This window comes from Thalassophryne amazonica, chromosome 9 (genome assembly GCF_902500255.1).
Source record: "Thalassophryne amazonica chromosome 9, fThaAma1.1, whole genome shotgun sequence".
Taxonomy (NCBI): Eukaryota; Metazoa; Chordata; class Actinopteri; order Batrachoidiformes; family Batrachoididae; genus Thalassophryne; species Thalassophryne amazonica.
In genome coordinates this window covers 31,375,523-31,394,574 of record NC_047111.1, presented here as the reverse complement: position 1 = coordinate 31,394,574, position 19,052 = coordinate 31,375,523, and the positions used below count along the sequence as shown (strand labels likewise).

The window sequence follows — 19,052 nt, the reverse complement described above, 5'->3', positions numbered from 1 at the left end:
TATATTATGTATATATATATATATATATTCCAATTTTACCTTATAGAAGACATACCTTACTGAATTTTCATGAATCAGTTAAAAAATACATGCAAAAAACAATTTGGGATTGTTACACCTGGAAGGACATACTATGCAAATTTGACCTTGAACATTGGCTTGATCCTGCTGGGAAAGAAAATCTATACAATCTGCAACTTTAACTGCAGTTTTTCTGCATGAATTATTTGTGTATCATGATCAAATCTGTCTGATGTGTTACAGTATGATATTTTAAATTATTCCATTGTTTCTCTTGCAATCACTCCACTGAGCACAGGGATGTGGACAGAAGTATAAAGCAGTAGACACTCTTCTCCTCCCTGCTTTCTGTCTCTTCCACCCTGGCAGCATTAACAGCAAGTGCAGGTAGTGAACGGATGGCTTGATAATGCAAGAGAGCAGTGCACTTAATCTCCGCTGTCAAGCACTGTATACACGCTGAGCGATAGGATGAGCGATGACGATAGAAGAGGAAGAGAGGAGGAGTGCCAACGAGAGTGAGGAAGGATGGAAGTGGAGATGAGAAATGGGAGAAAGAGGAAGTGCTGATAGAGACACAACCAGTGAGACAGATGGACAAGAACTGAAAGAGAGACGTGGCCAAATTCAACACATGTTCACTGTGATTTTTATGGCACTGTAAAATATTCATTTTCAACTGAAGTCCAGATTTCACAACTCAGAGAGTGCAGCAGCTGTGGATCAGTGAAGATTTATGACTCTTTAATATGGAATTTATTCAGACATCAGGGTTGCTGTCTGAATGTTTTTGTTTGTTCTTTTTAACTCGGTTCCATTCAAATGTTCAAACAATCATTCAATCAATCAATCAACATTTATTTGTGTAGTTTACAGTAAAATCAAAGATCAATAATTCACATAAACAAACGTACGATAGAGTTAAAACAGCACAGAAAAACAGCATCACAGGGTATTAAAAACCAGTTTAAATATTAAAAAACAGTTTAAATAAATAAGTCTTAAGCCTTGATTTCAATAGTGTTCGGTCAGAAACAGTGTGGAAACCCCAGAGTTTGCATTTTGACTTCACAACATCTAAGTAAATCTGACCAGATGCCCGTAATGTCCTACTGTAAGTGTGGAGACTTAAAATTTCAGACAAGTAGAAAGGTGCAAGGTCATTAATAGCTTTAAAAACAAACATTAATATCGTAAAATCAATTCTAAAATGAATTGGAAGCCAGTGGAGTGAGTAAAGTGCAGGGATAATATGCTCACGTCTGAGTGATTGTCCAAGAAGGAAACAAGTGAGGGAAGCCACCAGGACACTTATGACAACTCTAAACTAGCTATAGGCCTTTATGGTTGTGACGGAATAAACTGTGCACAGTGTAGCATTTGTCTGTTGCATCAGTATTCAACAATATTATAATGTGTCACTTATGTATGTAAGTCTGGACCACTTGTATATTTGTATGTGTACAAAAAAGATCATACTTTGGGAAAATTGGTCCCACCATTTATGAACCTACTTAAACAAACCTTTTAGTAAGCAATGATCTTACTTGAAACCAACTGATGTTTTCTTTCATTCCGGACACCCTGGGCCTCATGTACAAAGCTTGCATACACACAAAAACATGCCGTACATGTGTCTCCACGCTATCCTTCAAATGTATGAAAAGTAAAATGACCGTGGAAATAATGCAGTGCTCCACACCAAGTTCATGGCTGGCATACGCACGTGTCTACAGCTGGGAAACTGTAAATAATGTGAAAACAAGAAGTAACGTGCACATCAGAGACATACATGAACAATTAACACACGTGTTTGTAATTTTGCAAACGCAACATGCTTGGATCCATGCGTATGCACACTTTGATACATCTGGATATTTTTATGTATGCCCAGTTTCTGGATTTTAGTGTACACCATGTTTCAGTAGGAAATCCACGCAGATTTTCGTACATGAGGCCCCTGGACCCCAGCGGAACTGCATTTTCCTGCAGCACTCACTACGGTAACAGCTGTTTTCCATCATCAGGATTAAGCCAAATTTCAGAATTAGCCAACAAACGCTCCCAAAAGTTCAATTCAGCCAGGAGCAGCTCTGCCTCCAAGAAATCTCAATAACTGGCTGCAATCCACACTTCCTGTCTCCGGGACTTTGTATAACAACTTTCTGTGTGTGCGAAACATACTGCTGGGAGTATTATGAACTACTGCATTAGTATGAGAGAGAAGAGGGAGGCTCAGTAGCACCGCAGAACAAACTAAACACATGTTGTGTACAAGAACTTCCCCAACAGACTCATACTGTAACCTTTGAGACTGAGGAAAAATCAGCAGAAACACCATCAAAATTCAGTCTCTGTTGTTGTTTATGTGGAGTAAAACAGGCAATGAATGTGGTTACAAAGTACAAATATTATTGCGACAAGCAACGTGTGTGCTTACGACAGTGCAATCACTGCACTGAGTATAAGCTTAAAATGAAATTGAAATTATTTATTTTTTTTTCAGAAATGAAAACTTTTATTTTATTAGAATTTTTTTTTTTTAACAGATTAAACTATGCAGAAAAGCACTTTGACTGTCAGACACTGTGTCATTACATAATTTGTCCAGCAGTGGGCAATTCATTGTCTACAATACCATAAAGCATGGCTGGGACCCTATCACCCCTTGGTCACATTAAATACAAGATACAAGAGGCAAAGTGACCACCTGTGATTCATTTTCACTTAGAGTGGACATTTTACAGCGACAAGAGACAAGTGGCCACTGTGCCGTCGTCTAGGTACGGCTAAAATAGACAAGAAATGTATTTTATGCAACCTGGAGACTGTGAATTTAAGTGAAGGCAGCTTGATGTATGATGATTGGTTGTTGGTTATATTTATACTCATTTCTAATGTAAAGTGCCCTCCAAAAGTGTTGGGACCATTGGTATCCATTGGTATTTCACACAAAAAAGTGTGAAGGGGACCAATACTTTTGGTGGGCACTGTAGTTCATGTTTAAAGTGCAAATCATAAAACCTCAGTTATATTTTTTCATCATAAGTGTTTGATAATGAATTGTTCAGAGAATCATTGCGATTGTTTTGTGTGTGTATATGTGTATGTCTATATATATATATATATATATATATATATTCTTTTCTTCCCGATATTATATCACTATCAGCCCCCCCAAAAGTCCATATCGGTCGGGCCCTATATTCCTTTTGATGCCATCTCCAGAGCGATGACCACATTTTCATCCTCTACTAAATGAATCATTAGCTGATTTTTTTGGAGTTACTGGATTATTAATGTGATCATATAAATGGCATAATCTGACAGGTTTAATTGGATTAAGGCAATCGTGTGTTTATGACAAATCTGACAAGCACACTTCAGTTGTTAACCAAGTAACGGTAAACAAACACCAAAATAATTTAAAAAAAAAAGCACATCAGCTATGCCCTGCTACGTGAAAATTGTCAGAGTATTAATGCTACCAGGAGTGTGTTGATTGGCTAAAAAAAAAAGAAACGATGTTGATGACGCAATGCACTCTGTACCAATTTGTCCTATTTGTGGTAAGGAGAATGGGCAACAGTGTTACAGCTGATGTTTCCTCATGATGAAGTAGTACAACTAATTTGAGTTCACCTAAATAATGGCTTACTCGGCACAAAGCTTTTGGAGCAGTACCAAAGAATCTAGTCCTCACATTAGGTCACTTGTTTGTATCAAAGTCTCACACAGCACAACAGGAAGCACCAGGACTGTAATCATATTTATTTTCATGAAAAGATATCAACATTGTGAAACACCTGTGTCCAGTGACCACATGACTTTGCAAGCTGTTCCCAGTTGTCTGTCATTCTGAAAAGCAGAGGACTCTGAGGCGTGAAGTAAGCAATAAGTGAATCTCTCAACAAATTCTTTTACTTTTACTACAAAGAGGTAGACATCTGGTGGATAAGTCCAGGAAGTCATTAAAAGCTTAATTACCGTGAATCAGATAATTCATTGAAAATCACAGCATCATCTGCAAAGTCAAGGTCAGTGAACCTTTCCTCACCGACAAAGGCGCCAATAATTCTGGACTCCACAACAATACCCCACACCCAGATGTGGTGTGATTGAAACATTTTTGTTGCCATTCCACTTCACTGAGGTATTGAGTGTTTGAAAGTCAGCAGAGTTTAACTCAGTCAGAGAAGCTTAAAAGAGAAAAGTGCACTTGTCAATTTGACATGCTCAAATGATTCCATAGTCAATTTTGTCATCTTCTACAGCTCCATGATTTCCCCACTTCTGTGTGTGTATTCAAAGCTTATCATGCTGTATTTGGGACACGTTATTGCTTGTGCAACATACATTGGCTGTGTTTACTGTGTGAACTTCAATATATTTGGTACAAGCTATAATGTTATCTGAAGCAGACGCACACATCACATATCCACTCATCGGCTCTCAGTCGTGCACAGTAGGCAAGCCGTTATCTCTAATTATGAAGTTGACTGAGGCTTGGAGATTAGTCAGCACAGAAAGAGTACAGCGTCCTACATGATGAACATCACAGACCGCAGCAGTGTTCCCTGGGAAATGGAAAGATCTGAGAATTCTGAATGTTGTGACTGTGTTCACTCTGTATGTGTGTGTGTGTGTGTGTGTGTGTGTGTGTGTGTGTGTGTGTGTGTGTGTGTGTGTGTGTGTGTGTGTGTGTGTGTGTGTGTGTGTGTGTGTGTGTGTGTGTGTGTGTGTGTAAAACGGTGGCCAGCAGGTGGTGTTGTGCAGAGGGTAAAACATCATTCCCCAAGAACAAAAGATGTTCCCGCAACAGAAGCCAGAGTGCAGTGGTTATATTTGCAGGTCGTACATGTACTGTACAAGTTGAAGTGTCTGACTTTTGCCACACTTCCATATATTCCAAAATTGAACTCAAACTTGAACAAGCTGAGGTCGTCGTTGGAATTTGGAAATAAACAAAACAGGCAAACAAGCTCTTTTCAACCTATATGCAATTTCGCAACAGAGCCAGTCCTCACCTTTCAGGGTCCTTCTATCTATAAGCGGGCCCCATAATAGCCAAGTGGCCTATTTGTCTGATGTGTATGCAAGCATGCATGCATGCATGCTTGCATATAACTTAGATCACAAGCAAAAAATGGGGAGAGCTGACATTTGCCATTTGGCAAGCTTATGTACAGTATTTTGGGTAAGGATGGAGGCCGCCAAAAGGGAACATCGATAGGACTAATATTTTGGAGAAACTACGGAGATTAGCTAAAAACTGAACAATGATCTCTGATAATTACATTCTGGACTCATATGCCGTTCCAGTAGGGGGTAGTAAATAATCAGTATATTCAAAGAGAAGCGGTGTCTGTGTATCTGAATGCATGCACGCATGCATGCATGTGTGTACCTACTTATCAAGGAAACACTGTGTAGAACTAACATTTACCGTTTGGTATGCTTATGTATTTTGGATCAAGGATGAATGCCGCCAAAACAGAATGTTGATAGGACTCATTTTTTGGAGAAACAATGGATTTTAGCTCGTAACACTCCAGCAGGGGCGGTAAATGATCTATATATTAAAAGTGAAGTGGCATCTGTGTATGTGTACGTGGTCTGTCCATAAATTAACGGTCCTTTTTATTTTTTTAAAAAACTATATGGATTTCTTTCATATGTTTTTACGTCAGACATACTTGAAACCTCGTGCGCATGCGTGAGTTTTTCCACGCCTGTCGGTGACGTCATTCGCCTGTGAGCACGCCTTGTGGAAGGAGTGGTCCTGCCCCCTTGTCGGATTTTTAACAATCTCTTGTTAAAAGTGAAATCTGCCGGAAAATGGCTGATGTTCAGGTCTTGTGATAACCAGAGAAAGAGCACACGATGGTCTCGTATCCACAGAGCCATCAGCTTAGAAATGATCCAGTGGTTTGTGCCGCATCGTCGCAGCTCGCAGCGCGGCGCACCGACCGTCCTTAAAGGGGTCCTTAAAGCTGTAGTTAAAGTCCTTATTCTCTGTGAAGCCCGTAAAATTTTCACTGAAAGCCAGATAAATTTTTCGAATGGTTTCCAGGTGCCAGTCTCTAACAGCTTCTGAAAAAATTCTGATGGAAAAAAAATCCTTTTCATTCCGCCATTTCCAGACAATGAAAATCCGACGAGGGGGCGGGACCACTCCTTCCACAAGGCGTGCTCACAGGCGAATGACGTCACCGACAGGCGTGGAAAAACTCACGCATGCGCACGAGGGTTCAAGCCTGTCTGACTTAAAAACATATGAATGAAATCCATATAGTTTTTGAAAAAAATAAAAAGGTACGATACTTTATGGACAGACCTCGTATGTGTGCATACGTATATGATTTTATTTAGTAAGTTCAATGTAAGTGCATGATATAATTGTAAATACATTAAAAATATGTGGATGACACATGAATGTGAAAACACTTATTTCAGTGTGGTCCATTTAAAAATCAAATGACAAAATAGAAGTAAGACTAAAATAAGATAGATTGTGTTTAGAGATTACCTGTGACCTATTTTACATTAACAGCCATGATATTTCTTGCAAATATCTTCCAAATGTACCAAAGTTTGGTCATAACATCTGATCCCTTGAATTTCTCCCCCTTGGGTTGAAATTCTAAATTGTTTCCAGACAGCAAGAAGTTTGATCATATTGGTAATAACATATTAAATTCCTTATTAATGATCATCTAATGATACACCAGGATTACGTTGTGCATTTCCATGACTGGTCTGAATGTCTACGACATTCACAAACAAACAGCTATGGAGACTGTGGAAAACACAGTACTTGTCAGTACTCATTTTTTTCATTTGTTTTTGATAGTGTTCATGTAGTTTTGATAAAATGACCCAGTGTGCTGTTCAATGGAATGTAGCTGCTAACTTTAAGAACGGAACTGCAGATTAATTGCAAAGTTTACATAAGTCTGATGTCATGTTATGATGACTTATTTTTAAATGATAACTGTTCATTTTGATGTAGTCATGGTAAAAGCAGCAGCCTCTCTCCACTATGAGAAGACAATGTGTCCATTAGTCATGAATGCAGCCTCTGCTACAGTCTCTGCTAGAGGCTCATCTTTCTGCAAGCTTATATGTGTTGTCACTGATATAACTGTGAAAAATGTAATAAATACACATGTGTGATCAGACAGCCTGAAAAACAGCAGAGTTCTGCGTGTACATTCACGGCGGTCACTGCAGCATGGTTACAACAGTGTGCTGCTCCGTAGCATGACACATTGTGAAGAAGAAGAAAAAGAAGAAGACAAAAATGGACAGAAAGTACATTAGCTCTGGAAAGTAACAAATTCTTACTTTTTCCAATGCAAGAAATACATTTGCATTTTCAGGCAACCTTTAAAAACAGCATCATGGACATGTTCTATGTGCACATTCATGACACAGTAACATAGTGTCCTGGGACACAGACAGCAGAGTCAGCAGACATTTGTATCCAAAATCCGACAGAAAAGTTAAGAGTTCTGGGGTGAAGTGTGTCATCTCCTCTCTGTACATCCTATGTAAATCCGAGCCATCACTTTCAAATAAAAGCTCAAAAGTTTCATTATCGGACATAGCAGTGCTCACTCCACTCTGTCGGCCATTGTGAAATTTCTGTGTTTGCTAAAATGCATGTCACATGCCGAGAAACGGTAATTAAGAATTATTATCATGTACAGTGAATATGAACAGTGGCTATCAAACCGAAAGCAACATGCGCTACTGTGCGCACGCCACTGCAAATCTGAACAGGCTGTTATATCCACAATAGACCTTACAGAACAGATCTTTGTCTACTCCTTCCCATGGGTGATGTAAATAATGTGAACTATTGTCTCCATCATATCTGTATATGACACGGGCAGCTGCCCCTCTGTGGTGCACAGTAACGCGTCATTGCATATGTCAGGCTGTAAGCTGAACGGATCTCACCTTGTAATATATGATCACCTTCTAACTCTGTCGAAGATATGACATGCAACTGTTGTGCCAGGCCATGACAGCATTAATAAACATGAATCTCACCTCCAACAGCAGCCGAGGAGTGCAGTGTCGACGTGGAGCCGAGACCGCATGTGTGATGGGGGCTTAAAAATACCCTGTGTCACTATACTATATACTATATACTTTAAATTGTGAATCTCATTTATGGAAATCCTTGAAAGTGACTTGTTTTGTTTTTGATTGTTATCTTCTTCACTTCTCCAAAGGGCTGTTTGTGGACTTTTTTTTCCAGAAATATTACAGTCAGGCATTCTTGCAAATTAGCAACAGGCTTGTGACTTTGGAAGTACAGCATGAGATAATGCACGAATGTAGTTTAATATATTCATTCATTTGAGTCACAAAAAATGTTCTATGATGCTGCAGTTGTGAGAGATCAGGACCATGTGTTCTCCAAAGAAATTGTGTTGTTGCCCTGTATAACAATCAGTGACAAAAAAAGCAAATAAACTGATGGTGTATGGAAACACATGAGACTAAATTACTGTGTCTGTCTCTCCACAGGGTCGCCCGCTGTTCCTGCAATCGTCCAGAAATGTGTCGGTTAATATCATGAACAGTAACAACCAGCTGCTCACACAACTTGTAGCAGGTACGACACAGAATAACACCCACAATGCCCCAGTCAGCTTTACTGACTATCTTAAACCACTGCAGTGCCTTGAAAAAGTATTCAACCCCTTGATATTTTACACATTTTAATTTGGTTATACCATTTCAAATACAAAAAGTAATTCAGGCTTCTTAATATAAAAAAAAAAATCTGAAATTATCTTCCTAAAACTCAAAAGCAAAGAAAATCTCTACAAGTTAATATCAATTAAATAAAAATATACAGTAAAAGCCAAGATGATAGGTTGCATAAGCAATGGCCCCATTTAGTATAACACATGTAAATCATCAGTTTTGTTGTGAGCTTTCTCCAGACAAGTCAGGGGATGGATATATGAACATTTCCAAGTCACTGAATATGTCTTGGACTTTATTTACATTAATTATGAAGAAATACAAGTATGGTACTCCATGAGTCCCATACTGTAAATCTGTATGGCGTAGACGGTTTCAAAAAATGAGTGAGGAAAGCCACCAAGACACCCAGACAACCAAGACGTCATAGGCTTCTCTGGCTGTGATTGGAGAAATTATGCATAGTGTAAGTTTAGCATTTTGCATCACCAGTTATACAGCTTCATGATGAAGTGGCATAGGGGAGGTTTTTCTTAAAAAAGAGGACCCGCAGGTTCAGGTGTAAATGGTCAAACGCTACATCTGAGAAGCAAGACTGGATTTGATGTTTTGGTGAAAGAAAATCCTTCTCTGGTCCACTTCACGATGAAGCTAACTGCCTACTTCACACAGATTTACCATAGAGTTTTGTATTTCTTCATAACTGATGTAAATAAAGTCCAAGACATATTCAGTTACTTGGAAATGTTCATGTATCCATCCCCTGACTTGTCTGTAGAAAACTGGGAATAAAACATGATTTACTTGTGTTTTACCAAAAGGGAACATTACTTATGCAATATATCATCTTGGCTTTTATATTTTTATTTAATTTATTGTTGTTGTTGTTGTTGTTCTTTCGGTGGCTCCCATTTGTTCGGGCTCATGACAGCAGATACAGCCAGATCCACATTGGTATGTGGCACAGGTTTTACGCTGGATGTCCTTCCTGACACTGGAGAAACACACACAGCCCCTGGTGTTCCGAAGAGGTCTCCCATTCAAGTACTAACCAGGCTCCCCACTGCTTAGCTTCTGAGATCTGACGGGATCTGGCTGCTTTGAGTTTAGGAAGGATAATTTTAGAAACTTTTATATATTGCAAAGGCTGGATTACTTTGTGTATTTCAAATGGCATAAGCAAATTAAAATATGTGAAATTCCAAGGGGTCCAGTACTTTATCAAGGCAGTGTACATCATGATCATTGGGTTTGTGACTGTCCTGGATTAACACAACTGAGGGTTTCAGTGACAGAACTGTATCTGTGTGTGGTGAAATGTTGGACTTGTGGAGACATTGAATTATCTCAACAGTCACTGTTGAGATAATTCAAAATTGATGTTTCTGGGTTCTCTGGTATTAAAATAATTTAAAGAATACCTCATGTTCCAATGATAAAGTGAAAAAAGAACGTGATCTCCATCCGCCACTCCTGCCCTGCCGTTTTAATGCACACACTTTATTTCTACACATTTAGTAAACACATTCTCTAATTAAGAGTCAGGGTCACAAGGCAGTGGTGGGTTTGCAGGGCAGGCTGTGGTGCAGTGGAGTCTGGCACCTGACATTTCCTGCCCTGCTTTTAATGCAACACTTTATCTTTGCTCACTTAGGGGGTCGCACACATTAAGGGTGATTGATTATAACAGCTATGGTGGGGTTGGAGTGTGGCATGTGGGATTGGCCCCGGGTGGCTGGGGATGTCTGGGGCTCTGGGTTGGGGGTGGTCTCCCTCGCCCAATCTAGGGCTTTGGTGTTTGGGGTGGGATCCTGGGTGGGTGGTGGATTAGGGGCTGTGGGAGCTTGGGGGGGGGTCCTGCTGGCTGTGCTGGTGGAGTGTGAGGTGCGTTCAGGCACAACCGGACCGTTCCCCTGGTGGTTCATCAGACTGCCCCAGTGGATCTGGTGGCTGCCCTTCCTGGCCCCTGTACCCTTCTGCTGCCCTTTTTCTCCTGGTTTCTCCTGAGGCCCTGCGTCCTGGACCCATTTCCATCTGTTGCGTGCAGTCGGCTGTATGGCTTATGATATGCCAGAGTGGTCCACGTCATATAGTAAGGTTCTGTACTTTTGTCTTGGCCCAACAAACCAGCCACAGTAGTAATCGGATATTTAGCTGTGATTTGGATCTCTGTGTGTGGATGGTTGTGTGTTTGTGGGTGTCACCACAATTCAGGTTTGGGTGCTCTCAAGGGGATCAAGACTCTGGTGCCCTAGATTAAGGTATGGATGCTTACTAATTAGACAACAGACTGTTGTTGTCACTACTTGTTCATGTGTGGTTGTTTGTCCTGGTAAGTTGTATGCTTGGGGCCCCGTCTCCTGAGTGTCTCACTTCTCATCACTTTACCGTTATTGTCTTCACCACTTGTCTTTCTTTCTTGTCTGTTTTTGTGTAGTTTTGGTGGTCGGCCCTTGCTGATAGAAGTTGTCGGTTGGCTTTGAGTAGGATGTTGTAGGCTGATCAGGAAGAGTAGATGGGGGTCACACGCGCACACCACATTCACTCAGGCACTACATACCTTCTGTCTTGCAAGAATAAATTGCATATATGTGTATTAATGTACATAAATGGTTCTGCCAGTGTGGCATTATCATAACTATATATGCAGACAGGTGGAAGGAAAAAAAAAGTGAAAAAAGAATGACATGAAAGGAGATACTGTGAGACATGTCTTCCATAAGACACAAAATGTCATTTTTGGAGGTCCCTCAGATGCAGATGGAAAAAAATTATTTGAGTAAATATGTTGTTATAGTAACTTAGTAATAAAAATAGGTAAATTCAGTAATATAAAAAAAATATTAGGTGCATCACTTGTTCATAGTGACCTTTACTCAACAAAAATATAACAATAAAAGGCCACTCTGAAAGGTGCAGTTTTGTTTTATTGGGGGGGATACCGGTCAGTATCTGGTGTGACCACCATTTGCCTCATGCAGTGCAACACATCTCTTTTGCATAGAGTTGATCAGGTTGTCAATTGTGGCCTGTGGAATGTTGGTCCACTCCTCTTCAATGGCTGTGCGAAGTTGCTGGATATTGGCAGGAACTGGTACACGCTGTTGTATACGCCGGTCCAGAGCATCCCAAACATGCTCAATGGGTGACATGTCCGGTGAGTATGCCGGCCATGCAAGAACTGGGACATTTTTAGCTTCCAAGAATTGTGTACAGATCCTCCAACATGGGACCGTGCATTATCCTGCTGCAACATGAGGTGATGTTCTTGGATGTATGGCACAACAATGGGCCTCAGGATCTCGTCACGGTATCTCTGTGCATTCAAAATGCCATCAATAAAATGCACCTGTGTTCTTCGTCCATAACAGACGCCTGCCCATACCATAACCCCACTGCCACCATGGGCCACTCGATCCACAACATTGACATCAGAAAACCGCTCACCCACACGATGCCACACACGCTGTCTGCCATCTGCCCTGGACAGTGTGAACCGGGATTCATCTGTGAAGATAACACCTCTCCAGCGTGCCAAATGCCAGCGAATGTGAGCATTTGCCCACTCAAGTCGGTTATGACGATGAACTGGAGTCAGGTCGAGACCCCGATGAGGACGACGAGCATGCAGATGAGCTTCCCTGAGACGGTTTCTGACAGTTTGTGCAGAAATTCTTTGGTTATGCAAACCGATTGTTTCAGCAGCTGTCCGAGTGGCTGGTCTCAGACGATCTTGGAGGTGAACATCCTGGATGTGGAGGTCCTGGGCTGGTGTGGTTACAAGTGGTCTGCGGTTGTGAGGCTGGTTGGATGTACTGCCAAATTCTCTGAAACGCCTTTGGAGACGGCTTATGGTAGAGAAATGAACATTCAATACACGAGCAACAGCTCTGGTTGACATTCCTGCTGTCAGCATGCCAATTGCACGCGCCCTCAAATCTTGCAACATCTGTGGCATTGTGCTGTGTGATAAAACTGCACCTTTCAGAGTGGCCTTTTATTGTGGGCAGTCTAAGGCACACCTGTGCGCTAATCATGGTGTCTAATCAGTATCTTGATATGGCACACCTGTGAGGTGGGATGGATTATCTCAGCAAAGGAGAAGTGCTCACTATCACAGATTTAGACTGGTTTGTGAACAATATTTGAGGGAAATGGTGATATTGTGTATGTGGAAAAAGTTTTAGATCTTTGAGTTCATCTCATACAAAATGGGAGCAAAACCAAAAGTGTTGCGTTTATATTTTTGTTGAGTGTATTAACCACTAGGGTGCTAGGTGGTCTGCTTTACTTTAAAGGAATTTTTCCATGTTGGTGACTGATGTTAAAAAAAAAAATCAACAAATTTAATGGAGTTTGAGCCATCTGGTTCCCGGTAATCCAGTTACACCAGACTGCTCCTGCTTCAATTGACTGTGCCAACACAGGCCTCAGCACTCCTCCATAACTCTGTGATTTGGGAATTATTCCTTCACATTTCCCTACTGACCGTCTGTCACACTCTAATAGACTTGTCAGGCATCAGTGAAGGGAAATCACTTTGTGTAAACACACGTAGGAAATGTGTGTTGCTTTACAAAGTGCAGTGACATTTGCCTTCCGGATGTGAAGAGGAGGACAACGGCGCGGCGCTCATGTATGAGGATCCTCACATCTCAGATGGAGAATGACAGAACCAATTGTTCCGGTTGTCAATCAGTCTCCCAGGGCACAGAGTTCTTTTTGCTTCTCTGTGAGACAAACCCATTCAATTTGGAGGGTTTTACTATTTCTTGTTTGCAATAGAGGGAGTCACAGTTGTAGCAACTTAAAGTAGACCTGCATTGAAATAAATGTGGTCAGATTTCAGAAAGAAATAGCTGATATGTATTTATAAGACCCTTGTGAATGCAGTAAAGTAAATCTGTAAGCCCAAATTTGTAATTCAGCGGAGAAATCTTTGTTTAAAAATGACAAATTTGCAGCTAAAATTTAGCCCTCTGTGAAAACAGTTTGTACAGCTGTATCATTTCCATGACCACAGGGACAAGACAACGCGCTCCCGCCTTCAGTCCGATCCTGCATTGAAATTGATTTTATCTGTTAGTAATGTTACTTATACACGTCCTGGTTTCAACATCCAAAAGTAAGCTGCAATGAATGTGAGATACAGATCTGTGTGCTCAGATCAGCAACGACATCGACAGCGGGCGCCGTTCTTCCTCTCCCGCTCTCTGCCTCCACTGCGCTTATTAAGTCTGTGGGCTCGTTAACGAGCTCGTTAACCGCCAACACGGGCCACTCACACCGCCCGTGTCTGCTTTGCAGCCGGTGTTGTGTCAGATTCAGCGCACAACACCGGCATCACCTCTCTGTCTACTGAATAGAGCTGCAGCACACTTGGCACAAGTCCTGAGATTACGCTCGCTGTTTTAATGCGAAGTGGCCAGTACACCTGTTGCTGCAAGGACAGACGTGTTGCGGCAAAATCCACAGCACCGCAAGTCTCGGCAATCAGAGCCCCGGAGCTCCATGGACACTGAGAGAGGTTTATATATTTTTAATGACTGGGATTCTTTGCGGGTCTCGCCTCCATATCCCGCGATGGTACCGGAGGCGAAAGACAGTAGATTTTCATTGCGACACCACTCAATCAAACGGGCGTATGAAAAAGTCCCCAAAATAATTTTCAAGCACAAATAAAAGAAATGTACTCACCAAACGTGCCGCAAGACAATATGAAGTTTTAAAAAAAGTAGATCCTTCCGTATAAGACAAGAAAAAGGTGCAGATGCAAACTGACGGAAATCCACAAATTACAATTGGCGCAATGCATGCTGGGAGAGGGTCTTGTCCGTGACGTCTCGGCAGTGTCCATGATGAGAGTCGACAATTTGCGGAGGGCTAAATGTTAGCTGTAAATTTGTCATTTTCAAATGAAGATTTCTCCATTGAATGACAGATCTGGGCTTGCAGATTTACTTTACTACATTCAGAAGGATCTCGTGTAAATGTAAGTCATTTTTTGTTCAAAAAATCTGACTGCATTTTTTTCAATGCAGGTCTCCTTTAAGTATTTTTCAAAGTTTTGTGCTGAATGTTACAGAACCTTTGGTCCTGACATGTTTTATTTCCGGCTACAGTGTTGTTTAACACTGACCCCCTCCATGAGTGGTTTGACTGATCTTATCACAATCATCTGTCTCACAAGTTCACGGCCTTGAAAAAGTGTTCGGCCACTTGGTATTTCACATATTTTAATTTGCCATTTCAGACACAAAAAGTAATGTAGGCATCCCAATATGAAAAAAAATAAATAAATAAATAAAATTGTGTTCCTTAAACTGAAACTCAAAGCATATCTGTACAACTTAATATGAATTAAAAAAAAAAAAATCCAAAATGATGGTGTTATGACTGGGGCCAGGAACAGAGTTAAAGTAAACCCCAAAAGCAGGCAGCCAGGACTCAGCTGTATAAATACAAAAATCAAGGTGCTCTAATAATCCAAGGTGATATAGTGTACAACATACCGAGATGAGGTGAACAGACAGTGAGGGAACAAGGAGTAAAGGATTAACAAAAATACTGCAACACTGTAGAGACAATAGGCACCAAAAATACTTACAACCGAGGAGCAAAGGTAACATCTAACACTCACAATGATAGCCATAACAATACAATTAACCTGCACCCAAACAGCAAACAAAGAGTGGCTATAAAGACAGAACTAATGAACAACAGGTGTGCAGAAAGAGCCCGTGTTCAAGGTCCTTAATCCCCTAGTTGCACCCAGTGTGTAGTGGGCACCTTGCATGGTGAATGTGAGGCATTGATGTGTAAAGCGCTTTGAGCATCTGATGCAGATGGAAAAGCATTATATAAATGCAGCCCATTAACCATTTTAAAGATCAACATACAACCCCAATTCCAGTGAAGTTGGGACGTTGTGTGAAATGTAAATAAAAACAGAATACATTGATTTGCAAATCCTCTTCAACCTATATTCAATTGAATACACCACAAAGACAAGATATTTAATGTTCAAACTGATAAACTTTATTGTTTCTGTGCAGATATTTGCTCATTTTGAAATGGATGCCTGCAACACATTTCAAAAAAGCTGGGACAGTGGTATATTTACCACTGTGTTACATCACCTTTCCTCCTAACAACACTCAATAAGCGTTTGGGAACTGAGAACACTAATTGTTGTAGCTGGAATTCTTTCCCATTCTTGCTTGATGTACAACTTCAGTTGTTCAGCAGTCCGGGGTCTCCGTTGTCGTCTTTTGCGCTTCATAATGGGCCACACATTTTCAGTGGGTAACAGGTCTGGACTGCAAGCAGGCCAGTCTAGTACCCACACTCTTTTACTACAAAGCCACGCTGTTGTAACATGTGCAGAATGTGGCTTGGCATTGTCTTGCTGAAATAAGCAGGGACGTCCCTGAAAAAGACATTGCTTGGATGGCAGCATGTGTTGGTCCAAAACCTGGATGTACTTTTTAGCATTGATGGTGCTATCACAAATGTGTAAATTGCCCATACCATGGGCTCTAACACACCCCCATAGTATCACAGATGCTGGTTTTTGAACTTTGCACTGGTAACAATCTGGATGGTCTTTTTCCTCTTTTGTCTGGAGGACACAACATCCATGATTTCCAAAAACAATTTGAAATGCAGACTCATCAGACCATAGCACACTTTTCCACTTTGCGTCTGTCCATTTCAAATGAGCTCAAGCCCAGAGAAGGTGGTGGCGTTTCTGGATGTTGTTGATGTATGGCTTTCACTTTTGCATGGTAGAGGTTTAACTTGCACTTGTAGATGTAGCAACAAACTGTGTTAACTGACAATGGTTTCAATGGAAGACAATGTCTTCCTGAACCCACGCGATAAGATCCTTTACACAATGATGTCACTTTTTAATGCAGTGCCGCCTGAGGGATCGAAGGTCATGGGCTTTCAATGTTGGTTTTTGGTCTTGCCGCTTACGTGTAGAAAGTTCTCCAGATTCTCTGAATCTTCTGATTATATTATGGACTGTAGATGATGGAATCCCTAAATACCTTGCAATTGAACGTTGAGAAACATTGTTCTTAAACTGTTGGACTATTTTTTCATACAGTTGTTCACAAAGTGGTGATCCTTGCCCCATCTTTGCTTGTGAATGGCTGAGCCTTTTAGGGATGCTCTTTTTATACCCAATCATGACACTCACCTGTTTACAATTAGGTGTTATTTAAGCATTCATCAACTTTCCCAGTCTTTTGTTGCCTGTCCTAACTCTTTTGAAATGTGTTGCAGGCATCCATTTCAAAATTAGCAAATATTTGCACAAAAAACAATAAGGTTTATCAGTTTGAACATTAAATATCTTGTCTTTGTGGTGTACTCAATTGAATATAGGTTGAAGAGGATTTGCAAATCATTGTATTCTGTTTTTATTTACATTTTATACAACGTCCCAACTTCATTGGAATTGGGGTTGTACACAGGGAAGTGGAAACACACAAGACACAGAGAATGAATGGAGGCAAGATGCTTGACACACAAGAAGAGGAGAGACTGGAGTCAGGAAGAAGCGCACACGATGGAACACACAGGGACGATTTCAAACACATACACATACTCCAGAATAAAGTCATGACAGACCAACAACAAATACAGACAGTGAATTCCAGACTGGTGTCAGAATGCGGTAAGAATAATACCCCGCCACACCAGGTCACACTAGAGGCCGAATGCTGGCCAAATGAAAATTTGACGTACAGTCGGGCAAGGTCAAGGTGCACCGGAAAATCTCTGACAGCAGTATGTATGCATTCCGAAACACTTGGGGACACTTGCACGGCCAGCGTGACTGAAGCGAACATGCTCTCTACTTTTGAGGTACATTTGAGCTGGAAAAATATCAAACGGCGGTTGATGTGCTATCTGACCGCAGTCTCAATGTTAATCAACTTTTCTGCAAATGCCAGGCTAACTGTCAGAGGTTGAATGCATCCTTTAAATTTTAGTACTGGGTGTGATACAACTCGTGGAATAAAGATAAGATGAATATAAGAGGATTACTAACATTCAACTAACATTCAGTTTGTTCAGCTCAAATCTCACAAATCTATCCCTTTCCCTGTTTCTGCCAGTGTGCCTCAGGGCTCTGTCCTGGGGCCCCTTCTCTTTATTATCTACATTCTCCCTCTTGGTTCCATCTTCCGTAAATACAATATTCACTTCCACTGTTACGCGGATGACACCCAGCTGTACCTCTCAACTACACCTTCTTCATCACTTCCTCCTCCCTCCCTCACCCTCTGTTTACAGGAACTCAACATCTGGTTCTCCTCCAACTTTCTCAAACTCAGTAGCTCCAAAACTGAAGTCCTCCTTGTAGGCACGTCCTCCACTATCTCCAAATCCAACAGGTTTCCTATCCCTATCAATGACTCCACTGTCCTCCCTTCACCCCAGGTCAAGAGTCTGGGTGTCATCCTCGACAGCACCCTTTCCTTTCACTCCCACATCAATAACATCACCCACTCTGCCTACTTCCACCTCCGCAATGTCACTCGTCTTCGTCTTTCCCTCACTTCTCACACCACTGCCATCCTTGTTCACAGTCTTGTCACCTGCCGGATTGACTACTGCAACTCTCTTCTCTTTGGCCTCCCCAACAAATCCCTCCAGAAACTGCAGCTCCTTCAAAACTCTGCAGCATGGATCATCACCAGGACACCCACCACTCACCATATCACTCCCATTCTCCAAAAACTCCACTGGATTAACAAAACAGTGGATTAACTTCAAAATTCTCATCACCACTTACAAAGCTATCCATAACCTTGCTCCACAATACATCTCCAATCTCCTTCACATAGTTAATTTCAATTCAATTTCAATTTATTTTCATTTATATAGTGCCAAATCACAACAGAGTTGCCTCAAAGTGCTTCACACAGGTAAGGTCTAACCTTACCAACCCCCAGAGCAACAGTGGTAAGGAAAAACTCCCTCTGAGGAAGAAACCTTAAGCAGACCAGACTCAAAGGGGTGACCCTCTACTTGGGCCATGGTACAAAACATAAATTACAGAACAATTCACAGAACAATTCACAGATGAATATACAAGAAATGCTATTGGCGCACAGGACAGGAGAATCGCCAACACGAACACAACTCCCATCTCTGGATGGAGCTGCACCTTAAACAGAGAGAAAAAACAGAATCAGGCATAAGAAAGACAAGAAATACTATATAATTTGTCAGCATTAAACAACAAGAAAAACAGAAATACTAAGGTGATCGCCAGCCACTAGCCCTAA

The 19,052-nt window shown here is 41.1% G+C and overlaps 1 protein-coding gene across 1 annotated transcript in view; it reads left to right on the top strand.

Moving 5' to 3' along the window:
- Positions 1 to 19,052, top strand: part of sgcd (sarcoglycan, delta (dystrophin-associated glycoprotein)) — a 406,078-nt gene that overhangs the window by 148,273 nt on the left and 238,753 nt on the right. The window contains exon 3 of the mRNA XM_034177860.1: positions 8,563 to 8,650. Coding sequence (XP_034033751.1) covers positions 8,563 to 8,650 — 88 coding nt within the window. The remainder of the gene's footprint in view (positions 1 to 8,562; positions 8,651 to 19,052) is intronic.